At 43.1% G+C, this 21,298-nt stretch overlaps 1 protein-coding gene across 1 annotated transcript in view; it reads left to right on the plus strand.

Moving 5' to 3' along the window:
- Positions 1-1,910: 1,910 nt before the first annotated feature.
- Positions 1,911-21,298, plus strand: part of LOC116968861 — a 29,909-nt gene continuing 10,521 nt past the window's right edge. Inside the window, exons 1-10 of the mRNA XM_033015837.1 lie at positions 1,911-2,292; positions 3,694-3,892; positions 4,952-5,295; positions 5,778-5,920; positions 11,282-11,446; positions 11,569-11,723; positions 15,402-15,492; positions 16,723-16,844; positions 18,218-18,305; positions 19,974-20,089. Of these exons, the coding sequence (XP_032871728.1) occupies positions 2,237-2,292; positions 3,694-3,892; positions 4,952-5,295; positions 5,778-5,920; positions 11,282-11,446; positions 11,569-11,723; positions 15,402-15,492; positions 16,723-16,844; positions 18,218-18,305; positions 19,974-20,089 (1,479 nt within the window). The 5' untranslated portion in view covers positions 1,911-2,236. The remainder of the gene's footprint in view (positions 2,293-3,693; positions 3,893-4,951; positions 5,296-5,777; positions 5,921-11,281; positions 11,447-11,568; positions 11,724-15,401; positions 15,493-16,722; positions 16,845-18,217; positions 18,306-19,973; positions 20,090-21,298) is intronic.

Consider the following 21,298-nt stretch of genomic DNA (forward strand, 5'->3'; position numbering starts at 1 on the left):
CAGATTGATGACCAATATGACAGGTTTACCATGTGAGGCGCAATAGAGTAGACTTGGCTGAATTCTCCAGATTAGAAGAATGAGCAGTGACCTCATTGAAACAGACAACATTCTTACAGGATGAAGGGTTACAAGAGGAGCTATGAAATGACTATTAAAAGGTTTTTTACTGCCCCTTAGTGGCACAATCTGAGAGGCACACAACCCGTTACTCTCAATAGAAACATCAGCACATTCAGAAGAAAAAGTCTGAAGGTGAAAGAAAGACCGTAAAACTTAAACCAAAGGGAAATCACAAGCAGAGGTAAATAGAGCAATGAAAATATTCATCTAGTGATGGCAATGTGAGATCAACAACTTTTTTTTGCAGAAGAGAAATTCACCATTCAATCCGACAGACCCAGGGCAGAGTTTCAGACCCCTCCTGAATCTCCTTCCACCCTTCTTTATCTCAATTTATCATATGTTTCTGATACACTTGTGGACTTGTTGCCGAATGGCCTAATTCTGCTCCTATAACTTATCACCTTATGATATGCCCTCCCATTTTTCAGTAAACTCATACTATTGGTTATTGTCATAGTGTTATAGAGTCATGCAGCATGGAAACAGGCCCTTTGGCCCAACTTGCCCAAGATGCCCGTCTACTCTAGTCTCATCTGCCCACATTTGGCCCATAGCCCTCTAAACCTTGGGTAGACAAAAAATGCTGGAGAAACTCAGCAGGTGAGGCAGCATCTATGGAGAGAAGGAATAGGCGACGCTTCAGGTTGAGACCCTCTTTCAGACTCTAAACCTTTCCTATGATATTGCAGAACACTTCCAAGCCTACCAGAAATTATTTAGAAAGCATTCAAATGACTACAGAGTGCATACACTGCTGGCCACAGATGAATGCGTGGGCGACGACATAACTGGGCAGTTCTCAACACTCAAAAAATCTAATGTTCAAAGGAAATAAAATATTGAACATAGCATTTTCTTCCTAATACCTCAATTTATTTTTGGCAGGCTTGCTTGGAGCATTGCTGAAGATTGTAGTGCAATTCTGGAGTTTAATTGGCAAACTATAATTGATTAAAAAAAAACATGTAAGGTTCTGGGGTCAGACAGAGTGAACACGACGTGGAGGAAGGAACTGGTTTGTACAAGATGGACACAAAGTGCTGGAGTAACTTACAAAATTCTTAAGGGATTAGACAGGCTAGATGCAGGAAGATTGTTCCCGATGTTGGGGAAGTCCAGAACAAGTGGTCACAGTTTAAGGATAAGGGGGAAGTCTTTTAGGACCGAGATGAGAAAAAAAAATTCACACAGGTGAATCTGTGGAATTCTCTGCCACAGAAAGTAGTTGTGGCGGGGTTTCAGCCCGAAACGTTGCCTCTTTCCTTCGCTCCATAGATGCTGCTGCACCCACTGAGTTTCTCCAGCAATTTTGTCTACCTTCGATTTTCCAGCATCTGCAGTTCCTTCTTAAACAAGTAGTTGAGGCCAGTTCATTGGCTATATTTAAGAGGGAGTTAGATGTGGCCCTTGTGGCTAAAGGGATCAGGGGGTATGGAGAGAAGGCAGGTACAGGATACTGAGTTGGATGATCAGCCATGATCACATTGAATGGCGGTGCAGGCTCGAAGGGCCGAATGGCCTACTCCTGCACCTATTTTCTATGTCCAACATTTTGTGTCTGCCTTCGGTGTGAACCAGCACCTCCTGTTCCTTCCCTCCCTTCCCTCCTCTTTCCTCCTCTTTCCTCCCTCCTTCCTTCCTTTCCTTCCTTCCCTTTCCTTTCCCTTTCCTCCCTCCTTCCCACACACACGCTGACTGACCTGCTGGGCGTTTCTCTGCATTGTTTCCGCCGTGAGTTTAAACTGAGGAGAAGTCCGCGCCGCCCACTCCGCAGCCGGTTGCCATGGAGATGTTTTTGCTCCGCGCCACGGAATTGGACAGTTTGGAGGCGGAGCGGGGCCAATGGTGGGTTTGCTTTTGCTTTACGCACCGATTCAAGCGGCTGCGAGGCTGCGACAGCAGAGGACGGATGGACGGACGACGACAGTAGCGCGGGCAGCCGGTTGCAGGGCACGACGAGCTGTGAAGGTCGAGCGGACAGAGCCGGTTGCAGCGGACGCCTCTGCCGGGGCTCGACGTGCTCACCTTTACCGTGAGCCAAACAAGAAGCAGAGTGGAGTCTGAAACCGGAAAGAAACCTCACTTTACGAGAGAAAAAGGAAGCTTCGCCATGGCAGCGCCCTTCAGGAAAGCGAACCCTCGGGGTCCGGCGCCGGCGGCTCCCAGGTGAGGTGGCGCCCGAGGAGAACCACAGCCCGTGGTTCAAGTGGGCCTAGTTTGTGCCTCGGCTTTGGGTTGTGCTGACATTTTTTTTAAAAAGGCAGATTTGTGTTTATTTTGCACCTTTCCCGACGTCAGAGTGTTCCCCAGAGCATCTCACAATCACATGAGTGCTTCAGAAATGTAGTCATGTTGTGAGATGTAGTTATTTGTTGTGCAGCAAATTAGCCACAAATGGCAGTGGGGAGATGGCCAAATATAGTGTGTTTTTAAAATGTTTGTAATGGCCAGGACATCGTGTAATTCTCTTCTTGTTCTTAAACAATGCTGTGGGATCTGTTGTGTCCCCCCCAGAAGAGTAAATGAGGCATCAGTTCAACATTTCATGCGATAAACTACATCTTCAAGAGTGTAGCGCTGCCTTAGTATTAGCACAAATGCAGTGTTTATATTTTAAGCTTGATATTTTGTTCTGGGACTCAAATACACCATCTCCCATCCCAAGGTATTATCAATCAAGCTGCAGCTGATATTGGACAATAAGGTTTAAAAAATGGTACTAAGATGGCTATTTGAGCAGGTATGTTGTACCTTCTCTGCAAAAAAATCATCTTGTCTTGGCCCTTGCAGTAGCAGCAGGTGGTTTCTACCACCAGCAAACCAGGTAGTAGCAAATATGGGTTGAAGCACATGATCTGTTAAATGGTCAAAAAAGGCATAAAGTACTCAGCAGGCCAGGCAGCATCTCCGGAGAACACAGATAGGCAACGTTTCAGGTTGGGACCCTTCAGACTGATCTGAAACATTGCGTATCCATGTTTTCCAATGATGCAGTTCCTTGTGTCTCCATCTCCTAAATTATGTTTGGCATAGCTGAAGGTTGAGGACTTACGAGCCAGAAGAACCTTTCTTCTGAATCCATGCTCGCAGACCAGATAACATTGGCTTTCCTTCAACTAATGCTGAGGCAGCTCTCAACCCTTTATATAGGACTTGGGTAGCATACGCTGCTGTAGACCTTGGTAGTGCAGCAGATGTTAAAATGTGTGTGGTGTGCTGTTTGATATCTGTGGCATATACAGAGAACATCTGGAATAGATTTTCAAAAGTACATGGATTGCACATATAGGGCAACTTGGAAAAAATATATAGAAAGTTGTAAATCCTCGGCATGTTGGGCAGCATCTGTGGAGCAAGTAGCAGATACAATTATGAACTTTAATTTCATCCTGTGCAACAATTCTTAGTCATCAACCTCCATCTTGATTCATAGGTCTCCTGATTGTCAAAGGCAGCAGTAAACCATTCGTTGCCTGAAAAAAATAGTAAAATGCACTCATTTTGTTTTGGTATTGTGTGCTATGTGATTTGCCACAAAATAAGGATTTTTTTCTGGTTTCTGGGCAGAAATACAAGTCTTGCTCACAAAGCTCGATCTGTAAAACTGACTGAGGCCAACAAAGAGAACTGTCCGGAACCAGTGAGGCCCGAGAAAGAAGCTACCAAGCAAGGCAGCAGACAACCTGTGCCGGTGAAAAAGTTCAAAGTAAAATCTGTTCCAGACTTCAAAAAGTTGCATCAAAATTGGGATCGTAACTTCCAGAAGGTAAGGCTTGCCTAATGGACATGGACTTCAGAGAATACGTTGATTCTATGCAGAAGGTTAAACATGTTAGGGCTCTTTTCCCATTGACTGGAGATAAAGAGGCAGGCAGGCCATGGTAATGATGTGATAGCGGTCTTTATGATAATCGAAGGTGTTCACAAGGCAGCAGTTGAAAGGAAGTTTTCACTTGCGATTGAGATCGGAACTGGCGACTATATAATAATTGAAATTCTTTAGTTCTCTTTACCCAGAGAACATGAAAGGCATCGTTGAAATAAACAGCAAAGATGTAGTTAAGGGGAGATAAAGAAATGGGGAATCAAGGATATGCTGAGGAGCTTTGATGAAGATGGGTGTCAGGAGGCTCATGTGAACTTTCAACATCAGCAGAGATCAGTTGGATCAATTGGGCTGTTTCTGTGTTGGGACCTTTTTTACTGATTTGAAACTTGTTTTGATCACTGCTAGTTCAGATAAAACTTTAAATGTATTTTACGATGACAAATTTAACCGAGTGGGCGTGCTCATTGGAATGACTTGCTGCCAATGCTTATGTACCAATCATAATTAACTCTGCACCTTGGTGATTGCCAGTCTCCCCCCCCCCCCCCCCCCCCCCCCCCCCGGACACTCCTTCCCCCAGAAATATTGCACTATTGCTAATGTATGTACATATATATATCTTGCTGTTCCATTATTCTATGCTCGCTCTTCTGGGTGAGATGCTAACTGCATTTCGTTGTCTCTGTACTGTACACTGCACAATGACAATAAAGATTGAATCTGAATCTAAAGATTGAATCTGAATAATAGTTCCTAGACAAAACCTTGTTGTATAATTATAAGCAATCTTAGAAAAATGAAAGAATATGTTTATCACTGTAGCTCAAATGTAATTTTAGGCCATTGTGATTGTGGATTGCCATGTCTGAGATCAACAAATTGAATGTTTTTCTTTCTTGGTGAATGGCACTGAATTTAGTAAATGTATTGTCTGCCTTTGTCATTGTGTTCTGAAGATGGTTGATCACTACTTCTGAATTTTGTTTCTTATTCTAGAAACAAACAGCAGCCAAGAAAGCTTGCACCCAGCCAGTTCCATTTAATTTTGCAATGGCCAGAGGAGCCAAATCAACTGAGCCCATGAGCACAAAGCAAGCAATCTGTGATGAGACGATAGTGCTGTCTTCGGCAGCAACCAAGGAAGGGTCCTTCGAATCTGAGGAAAGTTATCCAGTGGGTGGTAATTGTGCAATGGCAGATACGGATGCAGCTGCAGGTGAAACAATACCTATCCCGGACCGATGCTCTGGTGAACTGCCACACCAAGAGAAGCAAGACTTTGATCCTAGCATTTCAAGTTTAGAAATTGACTGGAGTGTGGCAGCTAAGAAAGAAAAACAGTAAGTAAAAAATAAACTCTCTCACACATTCACCAATTGTTAAAGAATGAAGCATGTAGACAAAGAAACCATAGACTAGAGAATGCTGTTGTGCAGATAGACTAAGCCAACTCTTGCATGAAACAAATTTAGTGTGCGGGTTTGCTTTAGTTTGTGTAGGAAGCATCTGCAGATGCTGGTTTACCCCAAAGATAAACACAATGCTGGAGTAACTCAGCATCATAACAAGCAGCATCTCTGGATAGAAGGCATGGGCGATGTTTCGGCTCGAGACCCTTCTTCAGACTCATTTAGTTTTGAGTCCGCGCCAAGTAGTACAAACTATTATCTCAATCAGTCCTTACTGCTTGTTGTAGCTAAAGTTTTATTTAAATGGACTGAGTTCCTAAATCACCAATAGCATTCAGTGATGTTGTGTTTTTCGCCCTTGTCTTTCAGTTTTATCCCTACAATATAATTCCATTCTCTTTATTTTTCTCTAGATTTGACCCTTGCCAAGCAAGTTCAACTCCAAGTAAAACCAAGAACTCCGACATCCAGAATCCAACACAGGAGATCAAGCCTCCTTCAATGGTAAAAGAAAAAATGGCTATCCTTCAGAATGTGACCATGACACCAAAAGCAGGTACTTTGAGTAAATCCTTTGATAGAAGATGCATGGGGAGATGCAAGCACTCAACCATTCATTTTAATTGGGGGACATGCCCATGTGAGCCACTTGACCCAGATATACAAAATGGAAGCCAGTTTGGTCTAGTCTCGAGACCACATGAATAACACATGATTTTGGTACTGTGAAGCAGAGTACTTGTTTTGCCCTTTTCCTAGTGTCGGTGGCAGTTGCTTCGCCACAAAGTACATTTTTCAATAAAAGATAGCAATTGCGTTTCCATTACTTGCATAAAAAGCAGAAATCTTACTTTGTGATCATTGTTAGGTTTCAGTTTCACTTTGCTTGATGGAAGACAATCTGAGGAAGGACATTATTGCCATAGAGGGAGTGCAGAGAAGGTTCACCAGACTGATTCCTGGGATGTCAGGACTGTCTTATGAAGAAAGACTGGATAGACTTGGTTTATACTCTCTAGAATTTAGGAGATTGAGAGGGGATCTTATAGAAACTTATAAAATTCTTAAGGGGTTGGACAGGCTAGATGCAGGAAGATTGCTCCCGATGTTGGGGAAGTCCAGGACAAGGGGTCACAGCTTAAGGATAAGGGGGAAATCCTTTAAAACCGAGATGAGAAGAACTTTTTTCACACAGAGAGTGGTGAATCTCTGGAACTCTCTTCCACAGAGGGTAGTCGAGGCCAGTTCATTGGCTATATTTAAGAGGGAGTTAGATGTGGCCCTTGTGGCTAAGGGGATCAGAGGGTATGGAGAGAAGGCAGGTACGGGATACTGAGTTGGATGATCAGCCATGATCATATTGAATGGCGGTGCAGGCTCGAAGGGCCGAATGGCCTACTCCTGCACCTAATTTCTATGTTTCTAAGACGAGCAATTTATCTTTGCTGGGGTAAATTACAAAGTGCTTGAGGTTAATGGTGAGTTGAAGTGTAGGATCCAGACTTGTAGCAAATGTAAAGCTGTAGTAAAATTCTGACATTGCAGACTGCAAGTTAGTAATTGTGTAATCATTTAACACTATTTCAAATGCCAGGTTATAGATTGACTTGTCATTTCTAGTCTCGTAGCCTAAAATGTCAGGGCCTTCAAATTTTGGTTTAAGAATATAACTCGTTTTCTTTTTTTTTGGTCTGTAATTCTAATAAAATTCTTATCCTCCCGGACATAAACTATCTATGTAGTAATTTCATTTGAGAGATTTGAATTTGAGATGGTGGGCATGCTTACCACATAACTAACAAAGAATCCCAGTAGTAACAGTTTGGTTTTAGTTTAGACATACAGCGTGGAAACAGACCCTTCGACCCACTGAGTCCGCACCAACCATCGAGTTATACCCTACACACTAGGAACAATTTGCAGAACTAATTAACCTGCAAACCTGCACATCTTTGGAATGTGGGAGGAAACCGGAGAAAACCCAAGGAGGACGTACAAACTCTGTGCAGACAGAACCCGTTGTCAGGGTTGAACCCGGGTTTCTGGCTGCAATAAGGCAGCAATTCTACTGCTGTGCCACCCTTAGGATTTCCCTGAACTTCACTTTTGTCTTAATTTATGTACAGTCGAATCTAATAATATTTTGTGAGGTGCAAATATGACGTGGGGCTGTTTCCATCTGATTTTTCAAGTGCTTGTCTTCACTCCAACCCCCATTGTTTACTTTTGCTCTTTGTGCAATGTGCCAAGCTAATCAGAATGTTCATATAATATGGACTGTTGGCATCATGGTTTGCAGTTTCTTGTCTTAACACCACTGAAGGTGTTAGGTTGCCAGAATCAGCTGAGAAGGTATGAAGTCAGGAGTTTGACACCAGCATGTGAAAAGTTTCACCAGCAATATTTTTTGCACCTACTTTCTCTTTCTGCTAACACTCGTCTTGACATCCTAATTCGCACTCGAGTAAAATGTCATTGAACTCGAGGCTTGCCCTTTATTTACAGCTGGCTCCTTGTTGTATCTGCAGATGTTACTGTTGGGGACTCTCCGCTCTCAGCTGGCTCAGATCAGATCCACTGACGATCTCAAAAGTGTTAAAGGCCTGGTGCTGTATTGTACTGATGTCAATAGGTCTACTCTGGTTGTTGTATTTTTACTGGAGCCGAGATCTATATCTATATCTACATCAACTACAAGTTAACTTTGAATCTGGTCGCGAATAGTTGGAAGGTGCCGATCCAGTCCAGAGACTCAGAACTTAATCTAAGCTGACGGCTCTGTTCAGTGCTAAGGAAATGCTTCAGTTTTGGACGTGCTATCTACAGTGTGACATTAAACAAAGTGTCTGTCATCGAGAATATAAGCTCCAAATAAATACTAGAATAATCTTTGGTGCCCTGGTCAATGTTTATCTCCCAACCGATGTTACTAAAAACACAAGAGACTTCAGATGCAGGATTCTGGTGTGGGAAGACACAGTGCTGGAGGAACTCAGTCAGCTAGGCAGCATCTGTGGAGGGAAATGGACAGAAGACATTTCAGGTCGGGACCCTTGAGACTGATGATGCTCTCTGTCGATTTCCCTCCAGATGCTGCCTGATCCCTGAGCTCCTCCAGCAGTTTGTTTTGTGCACACTAAAACGTTATGTAAATATCATGACAGTCCTGTTTCAAGAAGCTTGCTGTATGCAAATTGGCTGCTGCATTTCTTGAATTACAACATAATCTTCGAGTGCTTTATTCACCAGACAGCACAATGGATTTTTTCTGCCGTGGGCACTGAACCATCTGCGATTTCTGATCTCCCTGTCATTGAGGGGAATTTGCTGGTGAAATTGGTGCATTTCTCTTCCCGCGTACAAAGTTGTTGCTTGAAAAATGGCGCAAAAAGATGTATAGAGCCAATAATCGCTGGGATCTCGGAGGTAGCACACCGTGTTTGCTTGCAAGTTTTTTGCGTTCATAAACTGATGCCTGTTTCCATATGCAAGCAAACTTCTGTAAACCAAAATTTGACTAATTGACTGCTTCATAGGAGATATCCAGTCTTGGCTGACACCTAACCCACAATCTCTGTACTTGCCCTGGACTTTCTCACTGCCAGGCCCCAGGTAGTCAAGATGGGAGGGAATACATCAAAGTCCCTCACCCTGAGCACAGGATCTCCCCAGGGTTGCGTCCACAGCCCCCTATTGTACTCCCTGTACACACATGAATGTGTGGCTAGGTTCAGCTCCAACTCGATAATCAAGTTTGCTGATGACACTATGGTGGTGGGCCTGATCTCAGACAACGATGAGAAGGCCTACCAGGAGGAGGTGGCTGATCTGGCACTCTGGTGTCAGGACAACAGCCTCCTCTTGAACATCAAAAAAACTAAGGAGCTGATTGTGGACTTTAGGAGGGCACATCATCCGAGGACGTACAACACCATTGAGGATAAATGGGGATACTGTGGATAGGGTGAGCTGTTTTAAATACCTGGGAGTCCACGTCTCTGAGGATATGACATGGACATCACACGCTGCAGCACTCGTGAGTAAGGCAAGGCAGCGCCTTTACCACCTCAGGCAATTGAGGAAATTCAGAGTGTCTCCGAGGATCCTCCAGTGCTTCTACTCAGTGGCTGTGGAAAGCATCTTGTCCGGAAATATTACAATCCGGTTTGGGAATTGCTCTGCCCAGGACAAGAAGGCTCTGCAGAGAGTAGTGCGTTCGGCCAAACGCACTATGGGAACTTCACTCGCCCCCCTGCAGGAACTGTACATCAGGAGGTGCAACTCCAGAGCCAATAAGATCATAAAAGACTGCTTCCATCCCTGCAACGGACTGTTCCAGCTGCTACGTTCAGGCAAACGCCTCCGTTGCCATGCTGTGAGAACGGAGAGGTTGAGAAGGAGTTTCTTCCCAGAGGCCATTAGGACTGTAAACTCCTATCTCACCAGGGACTAACCTTACTGTACCACTCTACTGCTTTTTTTTAAAATTGCTGGGGGTTTTTTCACTTTTTCCTTCCACCCACAATATTTAATATGTAAAAGAATATGTGATTCTGTTTGTAGTTTGTTTGGTTGTTTGTTTTTTTGCACAAAGTCCGCGAGCATTGCCACTTTTCATTTCACTACACATCTCGTATGTGTATGTGACGAATAAACTTGACGACTTGCCCACTGGATAAGAGGGAATGTGCATTTATTTATTTTTAGTTGCAGCGTGGAAACGGGCCCTTGGGCCCACCGAGTCTGCGGCGACCAGTGATCTCCCGTACACTAGTTCTATCCTACACACTAGGGACAATTTACAGAAGCCAATTAACCAACAACCTGCATGTCTTTGGAATGTGGAACAAGAGCACCCGGAGAAAACCCACGTGATCACAGGGAGAAAGTACAAACTCTGTACAGACAGCACCGGTAGTCAGGATCAAACCGGGTCTCTGGTGCTGTAAGGCGTAACTCTACTGCTGTGCCACTGTGCCCCCCTCTCATTATATCCATGGGTGCAAACCTATTTGGCCAGTGTATACAGGCTAAAGGTATTTAATCAGATAGGATTCACGCCAAAACCAACTGACGTAGCACGGTACTGATCAAGACGATGCTCCGAAACAGATATTAAGCATGATGACACATATTCTCCTTTGCATGGTTGGGCCCACAGAGCCAGTGCCAGAACCGCACTGTGTGCCACTGGATATCTATCTTGTTCTAGTAAATGCTTATCAAATCTTGCAGGTGTGAACTACTTTTACCTGGATATGCTGCTTGCCACATGCATGTCCCTTTATAGGATTTTCACATTTATTATGGAGTTCTCATTCATTCTGAGTGAAGAGAGATTCGAGTTAGCTTTACCATTTTCTGTTAGCTACCTATATAGAAGCCTGCAAATTCATTCACGATAAAGGTATCTTGTATGCCTATTTTCCATGTGCTTAATCTGACCCTTTATCATGGGGATCGTAGCCATAGCAAGAGACGGCACAGAAGCAGGCCCTTCAGCCCATGGACTCCATGCCCAACCACTCATTTTACACCAATTCCATTTTTTATACTGAAGATTAATTTGCTCAGAAATTCCTTCCAGTGGAAATTAATGCACACTGGACTTTTCCAAAACACAGACTTGAACGTATTTTTGATTCTCTCTATGATTATGTAGACGGATAGTTTAAGGATTTGATATTTTGAACTACTGAACGACACGGGTTTCGTATGGAAGGATGATTTTCATCGCGTGTCATTTGCTCTATGCACGAGCAAAGTGGCTGCCCCTGTTCTCCCCCCCCCCCCCCCCCTTCCTTTATTCCTTTTCTAACCTTGCGTACACTAGAGTACCGGCACTCTGCATGTTTAAAGTGGGGGCAGTGTTTGCATTTGGCAGCATTCAGAATAACTCTTTTCTATACAATTGTAGGCAATAGTGATGGAGATTTTGTGGGCAATCCAATGGCATTACAGAGCATCCTATCGAATGTTGGAATTGATGCTTTTAGTATTATTAATAACAAACCCAGTCTGGCAAATGGAGTGTCTGTGAAAAAGAACATCCAAAATCCTGAACAGGCTAACCTGAATCCAGGTATTTTTTCTGCATTTTAAACAATATTTGTATATTTCAAACCAGTAACATTGTTCATAATGGAAGCTGTGCAGAGACCGTGGCTCTAAGTTTCTTATTTTGTGTGGATTTTCTTAATGTAGGTAATAACAAAGGTATGGCACTGAGGAGTGCCAGCTCGACTGTTGATGGCAGGAATACTTTCAGCATCCTCTATGGCAAAACTAGTATGATAAGTCAAGCCCCTGCGAAGAACAGTGTACTCCACTGCAAGTATCCTGCGCAAAACCCATTTATGGTAGGTTATTTTGAAAAGAATGCTCAAGGTGTTTGCTGCAAAATTAAACTGCCTATATTTGTAAGCAGTTTATCTGTAGGCCTTTACCACAATTAATACTTGTTTCCAAATGCTATCTGGATTTATTATCTCTTAAAGCACATTTTTTAGACGAGAGCTAAGTAATCTTTGTGCGCAATTTTGGTCGTAATTTTCCTATATCATGCTTTAATTCTGAGTTTGTTGCTACTTTTGGCTCGTATAAAATAACAAAGACTGACCTGTTACGTGCGGTCCGGCTAGTACAGTGAGCAAGGATTCTTTGGAAAAGGTAAACACAAGGATCTGCAGATGCTGGTATACAAAACTAAAGAGGCACAAAGTGCTGGAGCAACTCAGCAGGTCAGGCTGCATCTCTGGAGAACATGGATAGGCAACGTTTTAAGTCGGGACCCTTCTTTAACCTGATGATAGTAGGGGAATGAAAGCCCAGCAGTCCTTCCAGATGAGACAGAGGTTCACGTGCACCTCCTCTAACCTTATCTACAGCATTCGATGCTCCTGATGTCTATTCTCCAGGCATGCTTCTTAACCTACGGAGTTCCTTCAGCATTTTGTGTCTCTCCCTGGAAAATGACACTCACTTTCACCAACTTGTGCAGGGGGAAATATTTGCTATGAAGCACGTTGCTATACAGCACCTTGAAGTGACGAGCAGTTCGCAAGCTACCGCGCATTGTTCCATCCATCGCACTGCTGACGCAGAAGCACTGACCTTTGGGATAATAACTTGTTTCCAAATGCTATCTGGATTTATTATCTCTTAAGTCTCCAGGTCCTGACAGGATATTCCCTAGGACATTGAGGGAAGTTAGTGTAGAAATAGCCGGGGCTATGACAGAAATATTTCAAATGTCATTAGAAACGGGAATAGTCCCCGAGGATTGGCGTACTGCGCATGTTGTTCCATTGTTTAAAAAGGGTTCTAAGGGTAAACCTAGCAATTATAGACCTGTTAGTTTGACTTCAGTGGTGGGCAAATTAATGGAAAAGATACTTAGAGATAATATATATAAGCATCTGGATAAACAGGGTCTGATTAGGAACAGTCAACATGGATTTGTGCCTGGAAGGTCATGTTTGACTAATCTTCTTGAATTTTTTGAAGAGGTTACTAGGGAAATTGACGAGGGTAAAGCAGTGGATGTTGTCTATATGGACTTTAGTAAGGCCTTTGACAAGGTTCCTCGTGGAAGGTTGGTTAAGAAGGTTAAACTGTTGGGTATAAATGCAGGAATAGCAAGATGGATTCAGCAGTGGCTGAATGGGAGAAGCCAGAGGGTAATGGTGGATGGCTGTTTGTCGGGTTGGAGGCAGGTGACTAGTGGGGTGCCTCAGGGATCTGTGTTGGGTCCTTTGTTGTTTGTCATGTACATCAATGATCTGGATGAAGGGGTGGTAAATTGGATTAGTAAGTATGCAGATGATACCAAGATAGGGGGTGTTGTGGATAATGAAGAGGATTTCCAAAGTCTACAGAGTGATTTAGGCCATTTGGAAAAATGGGCTGAAAGATGGCAGATGGAGTTTAATGCTGATAAATGTGAGGTGTTACACCTTGGCAGGACAAATCAAAATAGGACGTACATGATAAATGGTAGGGAATTGAAGAATACAGTTGAACAGAGGGATCTGGGAATAACCGTGCATAGTTCCTTGAAGGTGGAATCTCATATAGATAGGGTGGTAAAGAAAGCTTTTGGTATGCTAGCCTTTATAAATCAGAGCATTGAGTATAGAAGCTGGGACGTAATGTTAAAATTGTACAAGGCATTGGTGAGACCAAATCTGGAGTATGGTGTACAATTTTGGTCGCCCAATTATAGGAAGGATGTCAACAAAATAGAGAGAGTACAGAGGAGATTTACTAGAATGTTGCCTGGGTTTCAACAACTAAGTTACAGAGATAGGTTGAATAAGTTAGGTCTTTATTCTCTGGAGCGCAGAAGGTTAAGGGGGGACTTGATAGAGGTCTTTAAAATGATGAGAGGGATAGACAGAGTTGATGTGATCAAGCTTTTCCCTTTGAGAATAGGGAAGATTCAAACAAGAGGACATGACTTCAGAATTAAGGGACAGAAGTTTAGGGGTAACATGAGGGGGAACTTCTTTACTCGGAGAGTGGTAGCGGTGTGGAATGAGCTTCCAGTGGAAGTGGTAGCGGCAGGTTCGTTGGTATCATTTAAAAATAAATTGGATAGGCATATGGATGAGAAGGGAATGGAGGGTTATGGTATGAGTGCAGGCAGGTGGGACTAAGGGAAAAAAGTTGTTCGGCACGGACTTGTAGGGCCGAGATGGCCTGTTTCCGTGCTGTAATTGTTATATGGTTAACTGTCGGAAGTCACAACCTAGAAGATTGTGCAAGCTACGATAAGCACCCACCTTGTTGCAGAGACAACCGTGTCTCCAATATTTGGAATTATCAATCCTTGGAACACGATGTGTCTTATTTTGCATTCAGGGGCATAGTATTGCTCACGTTCTCTTGTTGCGTGGCCCGATTCTGCCTATCGGGAGCTGCTTCTGGTCCTTGTCATCAGATGACGGTGCTCCAACCCATATTTGTCAGGGGAACAGGTCATCTGCCCATTATCACATTCTTGTTATCAAGACCTTGCTGTGTACAAATTACTGCTGTGTTTAATGGAATGCAGCATTGACACAGTTTTGCATGTTAGTTCAATGGCTATATAGTGCTTTTGGCCTTCCCAAGGTTGTAAATGGCACATGCAAATAAATCCTAACCAATTACTTTACATCTGTGCGATGGCCAAATGGTAAATGAGGGCAAATAATTCATCTCCCGAATATACATTGCTTTTTTTTTTTTTAAGTTCGGAGATTTCAAGCAATGTGCTGTGTGAGTCTCTGAGCACATTTGACTCCTGGATATGAAAAGTTAACTGTTTCCCTTTCCACAGATGACCTGAGTATTTCCAGCACCTACTGCTCTTTGATTTGCATATTAGAATGCTGGCTGACCCTCAAAAATTCAACTTGTCAGAGGAGTGTAATTCAATTACAGTTTGTTCCAGTTTATTTAACTTAACATTATGTCTCTGAGATTTTGAAAGGAGAAAATGTTGTTTTGCAGCATCATTGCCATTCTAAAGGCAAGACAAACCCTTCCTGAACCCATGTGCTACTTCTGAAGTGTAGTTATTACGTTGGGGAAATGTCTCGTGAATCATAATCTTCCCTTATTGATCAGAGCTCATCATCACTCGCGTTGGCGTGTGAAACCTTTACTATGTTCACTCCATTTGTGAAAGTTATCGAGCATTAGAATTGTCGTTTTTAAGATTGTCTGATCTAATTGTCACTTCAACTACGTATTCCCATCTACCTTCATCCTGTTTGCTTATCCAGTATCTATCTCCCATTCCCTTAAATATTCAAGGAAACTGTTCCACCACCCATTTGAGGGAGAGAGTTCCAAAGCCTCTCGACCTTGCACAAGGGAAAATAAATAGTGGGAAATTAAGCAGTGACTCCTGGTTGTTGGTTCGACAAGAGGAAACATCCTCTCCAAATCTGCCCAGTGCAGACTCCTCTCGATCTTTTGTGTGTTTCAATCGCTCCTCTGAACCAAGTGAATACAGCCTAATTTGTTTAATTTTACCATTTATTTTGCAGATTGGAAGATCATCCTATATGCCCTGTAATCGCCCAGCTCTCCCATTTGCCTTGGGCCGTGCTTCCTGCATTGCCAAACTAGATACCAAAGGTGAGCTGCTGTACAGATTTGTTTTAATCCACATACGAGACCTGGTAGAGTGGGCATGGAATGGGAAAGAGAGAGGAATTGTCGTGACATGATTAGTATCCATGATTTTTGTTCAGCCTTGTCCTTCTCCCATTTTGTCAATAGTTTTTGACCTATCCACCTGCATAGAACACAAAACTGGTGCACCAAACTCAACACAGTTTAAAAAAATATATATGGTTTGTATTTTTTATTTCATTTAGAAATTGCTATTTAACGCAATCACTAAACAGACAGCCGTTGGCTAGTGTTCTACACTAAGCCAGAGGAGGTGCCAAAGACAGTGTTTGATTGTGGAACGGCTGTGCTGTAGTCTAATGCGAGGAATGATTTTGTATGTCGATGCGTATAATGTATAGTATACTAAATAGGGCATCTTTTTATGCTTGCTCTTCCTGTTGCTAGCATTTTGATAGTTTAGTTTAGAGATACAGCGTGAAAACGGTCCTTTTGGCCCACCAAGTCCGCACCGACCATCGATCCCCGCACACTAACACTATCCTACACATACTAGGGATAATTTTACATTGATAGCATGCCAACTAACTTACAAACCTATACGTCTTTGGAGTGTGGGAGGAAACCGAAGATCTTGGTGAAAACCCACGCAGGTCACGGAGAAAACGTACAAACTCCGTACAGACAGCACCCATAGTCAGGATTGAACCCGGGTCTCTGGCGCTGTGAGGCAGCAACTCTACCGCTGTGCCGCACCATGGGGGAAGACAACCGGAGATCTAATGGGTGCACAATCCTGCAGGAGCAAGAGTTGGATGCTGGATAACTTGTGTCAGAAGATTCACTGCATCAAATGTACAATGGCAAAGTACCTCATGGAAAGAATAGATTGTTTTAGGAGATATTTCTAACAACCAACTTTCTCTTGCAGTGACTGGGCAAGGTATCAATCAGGCCACCAGCTGCACCTGTTCATTATTTTTTTACTTCACTGCAGATGATGAGCCGAAAAGACACTGATTTCGTTTTCTACTGTAGACTTTCTCGTCCTCCCCCCCCCCCCCCACTTTCATTGATTGACCTGCTGTATTTTTATTGTACGTCTCTATGCTTGGCTTTGTTCAAGATCTGATTTCCGAAATGGCAAATTACAAAAATGTTCATATACAGTGCATTTCATTCCTATTATTTTACCATTGTACAAGAGCAACTTAAGTTTCCATTTTCTTTCAGCTTCTGAAATAACTACTCCAAACAGAATTCTTCAGCCATTGAAACTGTATAATGAAGTGAGCAGCCGACACCATTTCTCCTCCAAGAAACCAGCCAGGCATAAACCTGATGACCCCGACTTGGTCTGTAAAAGTATTTTTAAATGTCTCTGGATAATAGCACTTGGTATTCTTTGTCCTTGTGAGTTATACATTTCTTTATTTCCTTCCTTTTCTCCCTACTCCAGCTTTCAAAACATGGGGATGGATGATTAAGCCAACTGCAGTATAATGTTCTCGAGCAAAACACAGTGTTGGAGTAGCTCAGCGAGTCAGGCGGCATATGTGGAGGGAATGGACAGGCGATGTTTTGGGTCGGGACCCTTCAGACTGATTGTAGTAGGTGGGGTGTGGGACAAAGCTTGGCGAGCGATAGGTGGATGCTGGTGAAGGGGTTTGATTATGATGTTCTGTTTCGGAAGTAGCTATTCATGTTAGACCCAATCTTGGCCTAATGGAAAAAGGGCAGCTTCTCTCTTATTCATCCTGCTGAGACACCAGCAAATTCACACAGACGGGAGGTCATTCGCCAAGGAAATATAAACTTAATATAAGTACGTAAGTTAGTTTATTGGTCAAGTATTCACATACAAGGAATTTGCCTTGGTGCTCCGCCCACAAGTAACAACAAATATGACCTGCTCCTCGTGTGTTCGATGGGGTGAAGAAAGCCATGCCGAGATATTTATTCTCCTACTCGCCAAATAATGTGTCAGCTGTGTCAAGTAAATCCCAAATTACATCTCTGCTTTCCTCACATCTGTTAATTTAGTTTTTACAGCAGATATAGAGCAGGTATGATTGATGCAAAGGATTAAACTGGCACGTCTATAGCGCATTTTTGCAAAGTGGAAATTAAAGAATGGAGGAAGCGTGTGTGGTTTGTAGACTTTAGAATGTGGAATGTCATTGTCTTGGATGTTCAAACCAAACGTTTAGAGGAGCAAGTTTATTTTTACACAAGAGTGTGGTGGATGCCAGGAACCACCTCTACCAGGGGTGGTAGAGGAGGCAAATATAGTGGCATTTAAGATGCTTCTAGATAGGCACATGGATATGGATCATGTACGGGCAGAGGAGATTAGTTTCTCTTGGTATCATGTGCAGCAGAGACTTTGTTGGACCTAAGGGGCTGTCTTTGTGCTATACTCTTCTATATTCTATAATTTGTGGTAACATTTAACATTTTTTTTAAACTAATTACAAACTTCAGTACATTTGCGACCACTGGTGTTTTTGAGCAAAGGTCAAACTTTTAACTTGGGTCTCCTGCAATTCCAATTTGACTAATGTTAAGAGTGAAGAAATAATTTGTATTAATTGCAGCCTTGCCAGTAAAATCACTATCTTTTACTCCCCTTGTTAGAATTATCTCGTTCAATAATTTGGCCTTTGTTCCCTTTTGACCCCTTTTCATAATTGAAGAACTATGTAACACTTTCTTTGCCTCTCTCCAGGGGGAAGAACCCAGTGAATCCTCTAGCTCTGCTGCTCCCACATCCGTTTCTGCCGGAGTCTCCTGCAACTGGAAACCACACGCCAAAAGTAGGTGGAAAAAAAGATGTCTTAACAGCTTGCTCTACTTTAGGATGTCTGAAAATGCTTCATAATCAGAGGGTGGTGGATATATTAGAACAAGTTGCCAGGGAATGTAGTTGAGGCAGGTACAATAATAACATTTAAAGGACATTTGGACAGGTACATGTATAGGACAGGTTTAGAGGGATATGGGGAAAAACAGACAGGTGTGACTAGAGTAGACGGGGACATGTTGGGCTCAATAGCCTGTTTCCATAATCTATCGAGAATGTTTTTGAAGTCCAGTCACCACTGTAATGCAGAGATATGTGGCAGCTAATTTGTACATAGCAGGCCCACTGTGACAATGACTGGGCAAGTTGGCTGGTCTGGTCCAAGTGCTGTTCTCAGCTGAATATCAGGAGCCAAGTGATTAGCCCAGTGTTGGTTACTGTTTTTGATTTTGGTATCATCAAGAACTGCTCAATAATGAAGATTTAATCCACATCTTCCAATTGCATAGATTCATAGAAAATAGGTGCAGGAGTAGGCCATTCGGCCCTTCGAGCCTGCACCGCCTATCAGAGGGTATGGAGAGAAGGCAGGTACGGGATATTGAGTTGGATGATCAGCCATGATCATATTGAATGGCGGTGCAGGCTCGAAGGGCCGAATGGCCTACTCCTGCACCTAATTTCTATGTTTCTCCATACCCCCTGATCCCTTTAGCCACAAGGGCCACATCTAACTCCCTCTTAAATATAGCCAATGAACTGGCCTCAACTACCCTCTGTGGCAGAGAGTTCCAGAGATTCACCACTCTCTCTGCGTATTAGTAATTCAACTATTATAGAATGCACACAAATTCAAAGTCTCCACTTTAACATGGGACTTGGTATAAATTTGAATGCAGTGGCAGAGCTTTATATCAGAAGGATCAATTGTGTGCACTTTGAAGTAGTGGTCTGTGTATTGATTTCCTATACACTTTTCTCTTGTGCATTCTGCTGAGACGCCAACAAATTCACATGGGTGAATTTTGTATTGGTTGTGTCTGAAAGTAAATAAAAGCATGGATGAGAGCCTTGCTGCAAGGGCAGAGACTGAAAATACCCCCCCCCCCCCCCCCCCGCCGCCAATTTCCTCCCTCTGGCTTTGCAATCCGCAAATCTTCAACCTTCCTTCCTTTCTTATCTTTTTGTCTTTGTTCCAACCATCTGTCTATCAAACGCCCCCCTCTCTTGCCTGTGTCCCTGTGTCGACCTACTTCCTGCCACGCAGGTCCTGCCTCTCCCCCTTTCCAGCTTTTTTCACTCTTTCCTTACCCCCCCCCCCCCATCAGTCTGAAGAAGAGTCTCAACCCAAAACGTACACCTATGCATGTTCTCAAAGGATGCTGCCTGACCTCGTGAATTACTCCAGGCCAACGTGTCCTTTTATTTAAAATGCATTTGATACTATGAGAAGCTTCTTTACAGCAAGAGTTGTGAGACTCAACAGTGAAGCTCATAAATGGCAAACACATATTATTAAGGTAGAGTTGGATTGTCTAGGGATTGGAGGGTTATGAATTATGTGCAGGTGGATAAGCGTTGGTCTTGGCATAATATTTGGTCTGTAAATTGTGGGCCGAAGGGACTGTGCTGTACTGTTCTGTGGTGATGCTGAACATAAAATCTTCTCTTTCATCTGCAGCCATGCAAACACCCGATAGAGCATTGCGACCATCTAACTGTCCTTTCAGCAGTACTCGCACTCCATGTGAAAACGCCTGGCATCCAAGCCACATGCTTGCTCCCCCCTCTAGTATGGTCAGTATACATCTGACTTTCATTTTAATGGCGGTCTGTTTGTTAGATTTTCTCAGATTGATAATGATAAACTAGTAATAGATGGTGCAACTCCTCTCCTGAGTTATTTCTCGATGCCCCTCTATTCGATCTATCAAATATTTATCTGCCTCCATTTTAAATACTTCTAATGATCGTGTTGGACCTGCCTGCTGTCTTCTTGTTATTCTTGCACTAGAACCCGTGGATCTTTCTGTACTTCACTCACTTTGTCTCTCTCCATTTAAATAATCTGCTTTTTTGATTTCTCTTCCCTCCAAGCCATTTGATATTCCCGAGGAAGCGGATTATGCCCATACTCAGTCAATTGATTCAATCTTTCTTATATTCCTATCCAACTCCCCTCTCTTGACCAAACGTCTGGTGACATGCACTGTACGGCCAAGTATTATTGGGCTGGTATCACAAGAAATTTCCAGCACCATCCCAGCAAAGGGATCTGTTGAGAATAAAATGAAAGTTGTGGTTCTCCTATCTGCTGCAGTAACACTGAGAATCTGCTGCCCCACCAGCCTCATGATTTGCGACAAAGGCAAAACAGTTATAATGGGTGACTTCAATCTACATATAGATTGGGTGAATCAAATTGGCAGGGGTGCTGAGGAAGAGGATTTCTTGGAATGTATGCGGGATAGTTATCTAAATCAACATGTAGAGGAACCAACGAGAGAGCAGGCTATTTTAGACTGGGTATTGAGTAATGAGGAAGGGTTAGTTAGCAGTCTTGTTGTACGTGCCCCCTTGGGCAAGAGTGACCATAATATGGTTGAGTTCTTCATTAGTATGGAGAGTGACATTGTTAATTCAGAAACAATGGTTCTGAACTTAAAGAAAGGTAACTTTGAGGGTATGAGATGTGAATTGGCCAAGATTGACTGGCAATTAATTCTAAAAGGGTTGACGGTGGATATGCAATGGAAGACATTTAAAGACTGCATGGATGAACTACAAAAATTGTTCATCCCAGTTTGGCAAAAGAATAAATCAGGGAAGGTAGTGCATCCGTGGATAACAAGGGAAATCAGGGATAGTATCAAAGCGAAGGATGATGCGTACAAATTAGGTGTCCCTGGTGACTACGTTTGCAGGAAGTGTGTACAGCTGCAGCTCCTGGCAGACCGCATTGAACGATTGGAACTGCGGCTGGATTCATACTGGAGCATCCACGAT

Source organism: Amblyraja radiata, chromosome 46 (assembly GCF_010909765.2).
Source record: "Amblyraja radiata isolate CabotCenter1 chromosome 46, sAmbRad1.1.pri, whole genome shotgun sequence".
NCBI lineage: Eukaryota > Metazoa > Chordata > Chondrichthyes > Rajiformes > Rajidae > Amblyraja > Amblyraja radiata.